The following is a 14,731-nucleotide window of genomic DNA, read 5'->3' on the forward strand; positions in this document are numbered from 1 at the left end:
AAGCCATTCTTAGCAACAAAAAAAAAGCTCAACTTTTAAGTGGCCCAGAATAAGGCAGCTTTCATTCTTCAGAACTCAGAAAAAGATTCTTCTCAAAAATAAATACAGTTATCATACACATTGATCAAATTTGCAATATTCCCATTTGGAAATTACAGTTCAAACACCACAGAACCAGCTTGGAGCCTTCATTTACTTTGCACACAAATAAAAGACTCTGAGACAACAAGGCAGATATCTAGAAATGAAGTAGCAACGGGATCAACTTTTAAAAAAATCATACCTGTAAGATGGTCGTCTGGATAGGATTTCTCTTCGTTTTTGAGAATCAGTCACAACCTCAACAGAATCTCCCGATTCGTCCGTTTCTGCTATTGTAGCTACCTGTGAACAAAGATGCAAATCAACAATAATAGTAACAAACATTTAGAATAAACTTTTTGCATGTAAAAAAAAAAACACAGCCAAAATTTAGAGGAATCTCCATTTAAAGTCCTTGTAACCCAAAGACTTGTGGTTCAAGCAAAGATCAAATTATGCTCAAAGAAATCCCAAAGTCATTCTTCATGAAAACAGGTTTATAATGGCGCCTTTAATTTTATATTAACATTTCTTAACTGTATGGAGGATTGGCAGTACATAATATTGAAAAATATAACATTGATACATGTATTACCAGGCACTCAAAGTAATCTTCTTGAGCATAAGGAAATGTCGGCCATAGACTAATCACACCTGCAATGCCATTCAGTAAGATTGCCACATTTCTGCATTATTCTCCTATTCCTTGATTCCCATTAATATCCAAAAAGTAGAAAAGTCAAGAAGGCCATGGGAGCCAAAATGATCGTAAAGTTTCCTTGCTGATTCAATAAAGCTGTATTCTGCCAAAATATTTTCCAATGGATCAAAACTGCCACTGACTTGGAAGTGTTATTCATATTCCTGGTCTAAGTATCATAAATGAGGCACTGAAGCCATGGATTTTTTTTAAAGGATTCACAGCAATAAACCAGAACTTATTGTGAAAACCAAATAAACTCTCAGAAAACAGATTGAGATGTAATCTAATAAAACGCAATTTAATTTCCACCCACACAGCAGAATGGTAACAAAGTGGAACTTATATATCATAAGTAGTGCCAAGGATAATAACACAGACAATTAGAGAAAACCCCAATGAGCACAAGAAAGAAACGGAGGACATACTGAAAAAGTTAAATGAAGTGGAGTTCAAAGGCTTGCATGGGGTATAAATACATGCAGAGAGGAGCCAGAAAGTTCCATCATTGTCAATTTAATTTAAAAGCAATAACATCCACTTAACATTGGCAATGAATGATCATCACTTGCTCTGTGAAGAGATACAATGGTCAAACTTTGCCTGGGATAACCAGATATGCCACCATCAGGGACTTAAAAGGGGTCAAGGAAAGAGCATTCACGTCCACTGTTTCCACCAATCCTTCTACCACTACGCACAAGAAGCACAAGATGCCATTGCATGCAGATGCCGAGAAGTGTGTTCAGCTCTGGCTGAACAATTTCTAAACTTGTGATGTGGACTCAATAAGAAGTGACATAAACTAAAACACTTATTTTATGCTGCTCCAACATCAGTGCTGAAAACCTAATTGTCAAGTCCCAGTGTAATGAAATGTAGAAAAAACATGGGAAAGAGGAAGTTTCACTCACAAAAAAGCTGCAAAAGTCCAACTCTGCCAGGTGTCAAGTTTTCAAAATACAATTAAATAATCCGAAGGAATTAATAATTAAAAATATTAAAATAAGCAAAATTTTGAAGTTGTAATCCTTCCTTGAAGCCATTCCTCACCATTCAGGTAAAAACGTTTACAGATTCTACAGCATGCCTAAAGGGCCTGTCTCACTTAGGCAATTTTTTAGGCGACTGTCAAAGTCGTAGATCACTGAAATTTTCTTTTACCCGACGACAATGACCACGACAATGCCGAGTCAGGTCGAGATTACACCGTCTTCGGAAACATCGCAAAATTCCTATGCTGTCAATGCTTCTCCGGTGTCCTAATTTTCGCTGAAATCACTGACAAGTTGGTAAGTATTTGAGAGTTTTGAACTATAACATCTTGTATGGGCTACTTAAAAACCAAGCTTCACGGTAACAAGGCATAAACTGGATTGATTTCCAGTTTACTAATGGCAGTATTAAGAAATTTAATTTTAAAAGTGGTTAAATGGATTTTTGTGAAAAGTGTGTGGGCATTCTTTGAAAATGTACGGGAGATGCATATCTGGTTTCTGGGTTGCATATCTGGGTTGGGAGCCTACTTTAAATGTGATCGCTGATGGCCATAAACATCGCGAAAATTCCCACGCTTACCTGACCGTCAAACTGTCGCCTCCAATCTACCTGTCAAATGTCCTGACGGTAAATAAATTGGTTAAACACAAGTATTTTATGGTATCTTGAAATGACTTTACATTTTAATATTATGTGCTTCTAAATGCATCTAAGAGAAACTAGCAAACCTGGGGACAGCATGCGACAGAGCCCGCAATAAGCAACGATACCTGGCGACAAGCCAGCTGTCGCCGAGAAATTTCACTCCGGATGATTTCTCAGCGACGCGCTGAGATCCACTAAGATTCTTGGAAGACACCTCACGATCATGCCCGTGACACCACGGCGAACTGTCGGCGACAGCCTAGTCGCCGGCAGTCGCCTTAAAATCGCCTAAGTGGGACAGGCCCTTAAATGTCAACAGGTTCTGCAAGCAAATTCCTCACCTTAGATGTAGAGATCAATGACGGACACAGCTGGGAAATGACCATAACTTGGTGCTAAAGAATGGCAATTCTGCAATCGGTCTATTCGTCCGAAACTTGCTGGCAATTCTGCACACAATGTTTAGCATCGCCAGCAAGATCATCGCACTATATGTTGCTGACCCAGAAATGAGACATCAGGGGTGGTGTGGAAACATTTAGTTAAACAATCAGGTTAAAAAATTTAAATATTTAAGTAGAAGTGGAGAGTATTCCATACCACTCCTGACATATCGTGTAGATGAAAAGGCAAGAGTTTTACTGGTGGAAAAAAAAGAGCAGAGAAATCAAACTCATCGCACCAGTCCTGGGTTTTGGTGACAGATGGTTCCATGGTACCGATTGTCCGTCTCCCGGTGTGCGTGTTCCCCCTCCGGGTTAGTTAATCACCTCCTCTCCCCTTCCACGTTATCTGGCATCAGTATATTGATATTGTACTTACAATTCGAAACAATTCAACATTAGTGATCCCACTAAACTTGTCGTCAATATCAGATTCCGGTGGTGGGATGCAATGATACATCCTCTTTAAGCGGCATTTGTTATCTGCCATCTGAGTGATAATGAAACATGCTTAACACTTATTAATTTGAGACCTAAACATTTTCCACAAGTTACCACAGTAAGTCTGGGTTATTTCATTGATTGAGGAGCTATGAATAGTTTCCAATGTTAAGCAAGTATCCGTAAATGCCACTACATCCTGCGTTAACTTTGAGAAAAGGATATAGATGTTTGCAAGAGAGGAGCAGTGGAAGGAATAACGAGAAATCAATTCATCTTCAGGGATAACACAAATCAGGGAACTGACATAGCTCTCTGCACCAAACAAAAAACATCACAAAGGCTGTGTTACTGCAACAGAACATTAATCGTCAGGGTTAAAGTAATCTCTTCTGGACGAAAGAAGAACCAGGAGTGTGAAGGGAAGGAATCACTTGTCATGGTTTTGTAGAAACTAACTGCATTTGTAGGACTTGGAAGGAGATTTTACAGAAGAATTGAGCAGTTCAGACAAAGTTGCAAAAGAACGGCAAAATGAATAACCTCCAGATTGCAACCTGAGCTGTGTGCAAATTTGCAAAGGGTAAATAAAACAGAGAAGTAAATGAATGGCTCAAATATAATTGTGAGAGAAATGGGTTATGATTTATGGGCAGTAGCAGCACCAAATTTTGTTCGGTGTAAAAAGCCGAGTGACAATAAAGTGTTGTTATGTTATGTTATGTTATCAGTAAGGAAAGGGAGAGTTAATAATTTGAGAGTTGATAATTATGCTTCATTTGAACTGTGCTGGAACCTTGGCATGTCATTTAACTTTGGTTAAAGAAAGAATTAACTGGCAGAGGGGATTAGGTAGGGATCAAATGGCATGATGTGGAAAAGGTGAGGGTGATGGCATAGGATGGCAAAGCATTACATAAAAATTACAACATGACAGGAAGCAGAAAACAGAAGCAAGTGTGCAGCAGAAATTGGAACCACGAATAAGCAGGGAAAAAAATCAAACTTGAGGACTCTTTATCCAATTGCATGCAGTGTTACCAACAAAAAATACGAGTTTAAGACATAACTAGAAATAAATGATTTGATTTAATAGCTTTTACAGAGAAGGCATGACAGGATTGCAAAATCAATATTCCAGGGTATTCATTAGTCCAAAGGAATAGGCAAAAAGGGAAATAATGCAGAAGTGTTACTAATCAAGGAAAGTAAAAGTGTGGTAGTGATTTTAATCTGATAATTGTTTGAACTAAACAGATTGGTAAGGTACCAAGGAAAAGGAATTTTGAGGAAACTACAGAAAATCTGAGTGGGAGGAAAAAAAACTTGGAAAATGAATTTTAATGGGGCAAAGTGGAAGGTTTGACTTCTGGAAGGTTTCCAATTTATTCCAATTCCCATTTTTATGTTTGCATTATAATTTTAATATTTCTATTTCCAATCTTGAAGTTTCTTTGTATTCCTGGAATGTGTGTAAATTTCCTTCAATTTAGTTACTTCAGCGATTTCCACCCACCAACTGTTTACATTGCAGTGACTATCATCTTTCTAATCTTTTTCCAAGCATTATAATATAAATTTGGTCTTCAATTAATCCTGTCTCTCTTTTTAACTCCGAGAAATCACAGGTTGAGCATTATCAACTGCCACCTTCCTTTTCAATCCAGTGTTTTTGATTATGCAAATAAGTACTTAATCAAGATTCTGTGAATTTTCATTTGCACTCACAGCAACTGCCACTGTTTTTGTTAACTCACGTCCAGATCTCTACTATTAATTCATTTTTTCCTACAATGTAATTTTGGTTGGTCACAATTCGATTATTTCTTTCTTAATTTTCTCCTTTCAACAGAAGTCGGCTGGTCTCAGGTTTAGGTTTATCGTCGTCATGCAAAGTGGAAAGCTTCGTTTTGCATGTTATCCAATCAAATTAGATAAAGCCATACATAAATACAATCAAGCCAAACTCAAGTATTAATGGGGAAGATATAGAGTTCACAATATAGTTCTCAGCATTGCAGTGCACCAGTTCCATTGGCAAAGTCCAATGTCTGCAACGGAGTAGAGGTGAATTAGACAGTACCTTAGCTTATGGAAGGACCATTCAGAAGCCTGATAACAGAGGGGAAGATGATGTTCCCAAGTCTGATGGTGCATGCTTTCAAGCTTTTGAATCTTCTGCCAAATAAAAGCGGGGAGAAGGAGATTGACCGGGGCGGTGTAAGTCTTTGATTGTTGGCTGCTTTTCTGAAGAATGTGAAGTGTAAATGGAATCAATGGTGAGAAGGCTGGTTTGTGCATTGGATTAGGCAACAACCCTCTGCAATTTTGTGCAGTCTTGGGCAGAGTTGTTCCTAAACCAAACTGTGATGCATCCCAATAGTTTATGCTTTCTACAATGCATCTGTAGAAGCTTGTAAGAGTCATTGGAGACCTGCTGAATTTCCACAGTCTCCTGAGGAAGTTGAGGTGATGGAGTGCTGTGTTGGCTGTTGCTTCAATGGGTTTTCCTACTTGTTTTTCTCAAGCTTACCATGAAATTATTTTCTGAAAATATACTGTCTTAATATTCATATTTACTTGATCAAATAGTGGAGGAAATTATTTCCATACAACTAACCAGAACAAGCCGTTTTCTTTTTATTGAAGAATCTACATGAAACTAGAATACATTTTTAATTCTCAGCCCCAGAGAACCGTGGGTGCTCAGTATTGTGTGAATTGAAGAATGAGATCAAATATTATTGAGCACTAAGGATATCAAGGGATAAGGAGATCTGAAACCAAAGGCCTGATAAGTCCTGATCTTATTCAATAGTGCAAACTGAATGTTCAAGAATTAAAATTTAACAGTCACAAAAGACAATTGGTACATTAGCCTTTACTGTAAGAGTATTTAGCTGCAACATGCTCCAATTAGAGAAAAATCCTCAGAAGAATGAAATGTATTTGCATTCAAATTCATAAGGGGCTTGAAGGGTAGATATAAAATTAATATTTTCCCTGGCTGAGGTATCTGGAGCCAGAGCTCACACACTTAAAACAAAAAGGTCAGTAATTTGGGAGAGATGAGAAGAAAACCACAACTCAGATGTTCTGAAATATTTTGAATTCAACAAAGAGGGCAACTGAGGCTCGATCATTGAATATGATGGGATGATAGATTTTAAAATATTATGGAAGTGGAGAGAAAGGGGTTACTGCAGGAAAATATCGCTGAGGTACAATATCAACCATGAAGTTATGGAATGGCAGAAGACGGCTAAGACTGTAAGCCAAGCTCTGTCTTTTCTCATACTCTAATTCTCTACTGTTCATTTAAGCTATTAGTGAATATTTTACTTACTTTGACTTTATATCCCCTAGTTAGGAATGGTTTAGAGCAAGAATTTTTTTATTCGCATTTTAATCTAACAGTTTAAATCACCAATATTTCGAGTGTGAAAATTTAGCCCAAAATTATATATTTTGAAAATGTTCATATTTCGCAAGAATCAAACTTCAAAGTGAAGACTCAGTGGTGTAAAACCATAGCTAACCTGAACAGTTTGTATCTGTGGCGACTGAATCACAGAAGGTTGTGCAGTTTGAATCACTCCTTGGACCTGCACAGTCTGACCAGAAGGCAACTGTACAACAGTCACAGCTGAAGATCCTGAAGCAACTTGACTACCAGCAACAGATACCTGCAAAAAAGGTAAGAAAATATAGGTCGAATAACTATTAGATAAGTATTAAAAATTGCATTAAAATGTAAATGTAGTTCTTCTACAAAAGCAATTTGGAGAAAACCAGATTGATAAATTAGGGAACATATTTTATTACATGGGCTAAATTGATCTCTCAATTTGACAAAATTTCTCAAAATTGACATTTTTTTTATTTTCTACAACACAAAGTTTTATAGGAACACAACTATTACATTATCGCAGAACCACCTGTTCAAAGTTGACATTTTAACATCAAAATTATTTTTTATAAACATTTATCTTGAGAGTTCAACTAAAAGTTCATAAAGATTATTTTAAAGTAAAATAAAATAAATTTACACTCTTTGTGCAAATCCTTCCTTTATTTTGGTGGCACAGTGCATAGCTAGTAGAACTATTGCCTCATGGCACGAGGGACCCAGGTTCAATCCTGTCCTCAGGGACTGTGTGGCATATGCATGTTCCCCTCGTAACAGCATGAGTTTCCTCTGGATGCTTGTTTCCTCCCACACAAAGGTGTGCTGGTCAGTAGGTTACTTGGCCTCTGTAAATTGCCCCAAGTTTGTATGTAGAATCGGGATGGGAGTTGAATTAATTGAGGGAACTTGTATTAATTAAGAATTAGTATAAATTGTTGGTTCGCACTCAGTGGGCCAGTTTCCTTGTTGTATCTCTCAGCAACTCTACCATTTCCTAAGAATGTTTTTTAAAAATATCACAGAAACACAGGAATAATCAGCATCATAAAAATTGTTTCCTTCATTGAACGTGAAATACAACAGCAAAACCATAAATAATCAGATCAAATAGAAAAGTACTAGATCAGAATTAAATTTGTATTCAAAGGCAAAATACCGCAGATAAGAGAAAATGCTGGAAATATTCACCAGGTTATGCAATTTCTGTGGACAGAGAAACAGAGTCTGCATTTCCAGTCAATGACCTTTCATCAGAAGTGTTTTCAATGGGTAATAAATGCTAAGAAACAGAGTACAAAGCAGGGACATGTCAAAACTCAGTTTCAGTTCACATCAAAAGTCAGTCATGAACTTCGTTTTAACAAATGAATCAAAGCAAATCTTCAACTCCTTTCAACTCTTTAATAACTTTAATTTTCCGGGTCCCCATTCAATCATCTTTACCATGGACGTTCAGCCCCTCTGCATCCCCCACCAGGACTGGAACAAAGACCCAACCAATTTCCCTCTAAAAACACTCTCCTCCGCCTAGCGGAACGTCCTCACCTTCAACAACTTCTCCTTTGACTCCTCCCACTTTCTCCAAATCAAAGTTGTAGCCATGGGCACTCGCATGTGCTCCAGCTTTGCCTGCCTTTTTGTCGTGTACGTCAAACAGTCCTTATTCCAGATATACACTGCCCCTGTCTCCCAACTCATTCTTCCCTACATCAACAACAGTATCGGGGCTATCTCCTGCAGCCGAGCAGAACTCATGGACTTAATTAACTTCACCACTAACTTCACCCTGCCCTCAAATTCAGTGAACTATCTTGGACACCTCGCTTCCCTTTCTCGATCTCTCTATCTCCATCACCGGAGGCAGACAATCAACGGATGTCTATTACAAACTTTTCAACTCCTACCGTTACCTGGATGATACGTCTTCCCACCATGCCAGATGCTATTCCCTACTTTCAATTCCTGTCTCTGCCACATCTGCTCCCAAGATGAGGTGTTCCACACTGGGACATCATAGTTGGGACCCTCACACATATCTCCTCTGTGTCCTGTAATTCTGTTGTCACTCCCACTCCCCCAGATGAAACAAGGATAGATAGAGGATCTCCTGGTCCTCACCTTTCACCCCACCAGCCTCTGCATCCAACACATTACCCACCAACATTTCTGTCACCTCCTCTGGGATCCCACGACCATTCAAATCTTCCCATCTCCACCCCATTCTGCCCTCCACCAAGTCCAGTCCCTCCACAACTCTTTGGTTCACTGATTCCTTCCCATCCAAACCACTGCCTCCTCAGGTACTTTCCCCTGCAACCGCAGGAGATGCATCACCTGTCCTTATACCTCCGCCCATGACTCCATCCAGGGACCCCGACAGTCCTTACAGGTGAGACAGTGGTTCACATGCACCTCCTCTAACCTCTTCTCCTGCATTCGGTGTTCCCGATGTGAGTTCCTGTACATCTGCAAGACTAAACATAGACTCGACAAATGTTTTGCTGAACACTTATGCTCAATCCGCCGAGGCCTGCGGGATCTCCCGGTTGCCAACCAATTCACCATCTTTCCCATTCCCATACTGACCTTCCTGTCCTGGACCTCCTGCATTGCCAGAGTGAGGCCAAAACAAAATTGGAGGAACAGCACCTCATATTTCTCTTGGGTGGCTTAGAACCCAGTGGTATGAACGTTGAATTCTCTATTTTTAAGTAACTTCTACCTACACTCCCCACCCCACATGCCCCCCCCCCCCCCCCCATGCTTCCTTCCATCACCCGTCGTTTAATCAGTTCCACAGTTCACCACATTGTATCCCTCTTGAGATCACATCGTCCATAGCCAACAATGGGCTTGCCAGGGCACCACCCTGCCCAAGGTCAACCCCGATAGGTCCTGGTCTCTTCTCGCCTTCGTCCCTTCACCCACCTCCCCACCTGCTACTTTCAGTCTGAAGCATCCCAACCCGAAACATCACCTTTTGCTCCACAGATGCTACCTGACCCGCTGAGTTACTCCAGCATTTTGTCTATCAAAGCAAATCTCCCTTCAGAAAACAAAAGCTATAAAATTAAACAACCAACATTGCTTTTAACACTTCTGATTTTACAACCAGCAGCAAACTTCGTGAAAGGTGCAATCTCTATATACAAGCTACTTCCAGCTTAATATTTGTAAACCTTTCAGGGAAGATAATACTTTTAGTTTTAAAAGGAGTTGTTATCTACATACTAAAACTCTCGTTTGTTTGTTTGTTTGTTCCTGAACTACAGCCAAAACGGAACACGATAGCGCAACAATTTTAGGCCCACCTTACTCACCATTGTCCCTTTGGTGCTAATGGAAGAAGTTTCATTGAAATCGGTGTCATATTTTTAAAGTTATTCACATTTTAAAGTTTAAATCTATCTCCTGGGGAGGGAAGGTGGGAGGGAGGGAGGAGGGAGGAGGGAGGGGAGTAGCAGGGGAAGGGGGAGGGGGGGGATGGGCGAAGGGGGAGGGGGTTGCGGGGGAGGAGAGGGTGCTGCACCAATGCAGGAGAGGTTTGGGCCTAATACATATTTGGGCCCAACACATAGTCTAGTTTAGTGTAAAAAAGAAAACACGCAAGTAAAAACACTGGAAAGTTAATTGGGTGTGCGCTTTATGGAATACCTTCTTTCAGTCTGCCGGGCTGACCGAGTTTTCACTTGCCAATTCTATTTGAATTCTCCATTCCACTCCCACTCTGACCTCTGTCTGTAGCCTCCTAAACTGTTCCAGTGCGGCACAACACAAACTTGAGGAACAATAATCATTGTTCATCTGGACACATTGCAGCCTTTAAAATTCATCAATGAATTCAACAATTTCAGGTAACTCAACATCTTTGCTTTCATCAAAACCGACCAGTTCTGCTGCAAGATTATTCATCTGCAATATTAACTCAGTTCTCCTCCTCGTCACAGACCATGTTTTATCTCCTAAGCATTTCTAATAATCACCTTTTCATTGCAGTTCTTTACAATAGTTCTCACTGTGTTTCAAAGTTGTTGCATATCTCTGTTGGTTTTCTTTAACCAAGCTCATTAATAACCAGATTCATTATTTGGTAGATGATATAATGTGTATAATAATGCATACATTATGTATTGTATTTGCATTATATGCTGTATGCCATGTATAATGTACATTATGTATCTATATATACACAGTATATACATTATATAAACTATATATAATATACATAGTGTACATTATATACAATACATCAGACCAACTATGACCTCATCCTATCAGATATATTTCCTTTGTCCTGACCAACCATCCCTGCAACTTAAAACTACATTGTTTTCTCTCAACTGAGAATATTTGACCTGAAACTTAATCTCTAATCCTCTTTCCACAATTCCTTCCTGATCTATCGAGTGCTTTCAGTATTTTCAATTTTTTATTTCAGATGTCCAGCATGTGCATCTTTCTGGATTATTGAAAATATACATAACCTAATGCCACAAATTCTAAAGGAGAATATAAATGTATTTTGATTTGAATCTTCGAATTGCTGGAATATATGAAGGAAATACAGAGTACAGGAAGAAGAGAGAATTTAATAACATGGTATCAGGACAGCAATCTCTCTCTCAACGTCAGCATAATGAAGGAGCTTGTTATCAACTTCAGGAAGCGTTGTGGAGTATATGCCCCAATCACCATCAATGGTGCGGAAGTGGAAGTGGTTGAGAGCTTCAAATTCCTTGGCATTAATATTGCCAACGATCTGTAATGACCAACCATATTGATGCAACAGCTAAGAGAGCACAACAACTTACCAAGTTAAGTAACTGAGGAAATTTGGCTAGTCTCCAATGTAAACTTCAAAAGATGCACCATAGAATGCATACTATCGGGTTGCTTCACAGCTTGGTTTGGGAACAGTTTTACCCAACACCACAAGAAATTGCAGATTTCTAGATGTAATCCAGCCCAACGCACAGACGAGCAGTGATGGAAATGAGTTTTAGGAACTAGGGGTACTCTAAGGTCCGTGAGGCTGAGGTTGGGAAGGAAGGGGGGGGGGGGGGGGGATTTTTTTATGTGCAGTCATACCCATGTAAGAGTACAAGAATGCAGAACTACCTGCCAGTGGGCCGGGCCCGAGCAAAGATGCCCCACGTTACTTTGATCGACGCCTCTCCTCCCAGGAACTCCGCCGCGCGTGTGCGCCGACGGCCGTGCCCGGTGCACGCCGGGTGATGTAGTCCGCCCCGCCGCCTGTGCGGCTGCGACCGTCCCGAGGTGGAACTACAACTCCCGCCAGCCACCGGCCACTGGCTCCGGCCGACCAATCGGCGGCGGCCCGACCTCCGATTGGCCGAGGGGGGTGGGTGACCTCGGAACCCCACGTGGGAGCGGCGGTGTCTGATTGGCTGGCGGCCCTGGGTGGTGTGTATCCAATTGAGGGAATTCTCCAAGATGTTGCAAAGAGCAGAGAGACAGTATTCATTAAACCCAAGCTGGAAATTGAAAACTAGGGGAACACCGTCCCCATGTGTACCCCCTCCATTTCCATCACTGCAGACGAGACTCCCACTTCCAATTCCATCTACACTTAAGGCTGGCTCGGACAAGCAGCCAAGGACTTGTCCCACCCCAGTCATTCCTTCTCCCTGCTCCCATTTTTCCGGCTATTATTATGCTTTTGAATAGTCCTTCCACAAACTAAGGTACTGTCCGATTCATTGCTTCCCCATTGTGGACATTGGACTTTGTCCATGGAACTGTTACGATGCCGAGAACTAAATTTGACATCTTCTCTTTTGCTCTACCTATTGTACCCATGTTTGACTAGATTGTATTTATCTATAGTATAATCTGATTCGATAGCCGACAAAACAAAGCTTTTCACTCTACCTCGGTAAATGTGCCAATAATAAGCCTAAAATTCGCTGTAAGGTAGCATTCAATTTATTATCTCATGTACTTCTTAATTAGAGTAAGTGAAATGGATGGCAATGTTCCCTAATAACAGGCATTGATTTTCTAATTGCAACTGATTGTGACCCTTCTGGGTCACATTGCTGCTTTATAAATAGAAAATAAGATGCAAAAAAGTAAATGGGTGGGGTGGGGGGCGGGGCATCAAGGGATACCAGGGTGCCTCAAGGCACATGGATGGGGAGAGGGGGTGAATACATCAAAACACTAAAATATTTCTTGAATACCTCAGAGTACAACTGTAACCTCAGTAAGCAGAATAAAATAGATTCCCTCAAATAATATTTAGCATATTCCTGTATAATAGTGCTTTTCTGGCATCACATGTTTTTTTTTATATAACCAGAAAGTGATGGGGGCAGGTTTTTCCCTGTGGTCACATCCCATTCTCACGCTAACTCTGCAAATTCAATCTCCTTTATATGTTAAATGATTCCTGTTGTTACCTGTGCAATAGTGGGGATCTGAATCTGGGAATTGTGAGCTTGTAATTGGATAGATTCACTGTCGGTCATTGAATCCGTCACACTACCATCTTGATGAGATTCAACAACTGATTCCATGGTCATTTGTCTGAAAATTGAAAGACATGAAAGTTGCTTAATTTAAAAATAAAACACTTGTTCATAAAATATAATGATAATTGTTCAATGACTAATGCAAAATCTGTCCTGCATATTCTTTACTGGGGTCAAAATAAAACATTCAGGGAAATCGATTATTGACAAACTCCAGTTTACCTGAGCCTTTGCATTGCATCTGCATTCTCTCAAAATCCAAAAAAAAAAACAATCATGCCTTTTGTACTCCATGAGCTGTAATGGAGAAAAAAAGAGCACGAATGGAATCAGTAGGACATAGTATTTTATATGACTACATATTAATGACAGCTGCTGTGCTAAGGGATACTACTGTCCCAGCTACTGTTTGTAGAATTTACTGGCACACCCTCAACTATGAAACAAAAGTGATCTCATTATCCTCCGTGGAGTGAGCCTCTGAGGCAATGTGTAATGGCTGCCCGTGAAGTTTGGTACTGGACAACCCAAGCCTAGTTAATGGAGTTGCTGGTAGCTGAGATGTGAGTCTGTATCCAAGCTGTCAGAGTATTGGTGGATATTGCTAGGTACAAATGGAATTGTGAAAATACAGATATCTCCATGCAGGGGAGAGCCACGTAGTGATAAAAAGAGAGGGGTGGCAATGCCTTTCATCACATCCAAAGACACCAGTGAATTGTCATCAAGTGAAGCAGCCACTGCCAGTCTCCTCCAACAATCCCCATTCACCATTTGAGTTAGGGCACTCCCAAGCACTACATCCCAGCATTGAACAGCCACAGCACCCACCCCAACCTGCCAAAACCAGCCCTCATAGCACAATGACTGAGGAACTTCTCATCACCACATGACCTGGTGATCACAGTTTCATTGCCACAAGATGCCTTTAACTTTTTTTTTCTGTCAGTGAGACAGTTTTTGATCTAATTACGATTTTCTCTTGGATCCAATTGACTTTTATTTAATTGATAATTTTTAGTGTTATAACTAATCTAGTTTAAATTATCAATTTGATTAAGTTATACCAATGCAGTTTTTGCACATTTGAAAATATGTATCCTTATCCTAAATTCAACCATTGACTACATTACGAATCAACTGAACATAAAACATCCGCCATTGCCATTTTATAATAAACAGGAGCTTGTAGTTATAGTTTCCAGATCTCAGTGAGCAAATGTGGCATGACAGCAAAGTTTACCAATCAGTCAATTCCTTGTTTATACTTACTGCTGATCATACTTGTCAAGATCGGATGGGTAGACTGCTGAGTGGCAACCATGCATTTATTAACGGGTCCATGTTTGAGGAATCTACGTTAAATTCCAACGATTGCATAGATGAAAGACTACTTAAACAATTTACTGAAAGACTGGAAGCAATGCACTATTGCTATTTGGCTTTAATGAAACTACCTTAACATACATTTGGCCTCAAACCAATTTATGTACTGAAATCAAAGTAACCTCCTGTTATT

The 14,731-nt window shown here is 40.0% G+C and overlaps 1 protein-coding gene across 9 annotated transcripts in view; it reads right to left on the bottom strand.

The window, feature by feature from the left end:
* Positions 1–14,731, bottom strand: part of LOC144608045 (cAMP-responsive element modulator-like) — an 87,577-nt gene that overhangs the window by 28,055 nt on the left and 44,791 nt on the right. For 6 of the 9 annotated variants that reach the window (XM_078425334.1, XM_078425305.1, XM_078425288.1 and 3 more), the window contains exons 3-6: positions 13,435–13,509; positions 13,141–13,267; positions 6,849–6,995; positions 284–384 (exon numbers count right to left, since the gene is read on the bottom strand). In XM_078425334.1, the coding sequence (XP_078281460.1) occupies positions 284–384; positions 6,849–6,995; positions 13,141–13,267; positions 13,435–13,448 (389 nt within the window). In that variant the 5' untranslated portion in view covers positions 13,449–13,509. Of the gene's footprint in view, positions 1–283; positions 385–6,848; positions 6,996–7,906; positions 7,998–13,140; positions 13,268–13,434; positions 13,510–14,731 lie in introns of those variants that run through there. The other 3 variants (XM_078425353.1, XM_078425345.1, XM_078425364.1) reach the window with 3 other exon arrangements.

The sequence above is a fragment of the Rhinoraja longicauda genome, chromosome 2, assembly GCF_053455715.1.
Source record: "Rhinoraja longicauda isolate Sanriku21f chromosome 2, sRhiLon1.1, whole genome shotgun sequence".
Taxonomy (NCBI): domain Eukaryota; kingdom Metazoa; phylum Chordata; class Chondrichthyes; order Rajiformes; family Arhynchobatidae; genus Rhinoraja; species Rhinoraja longicauda.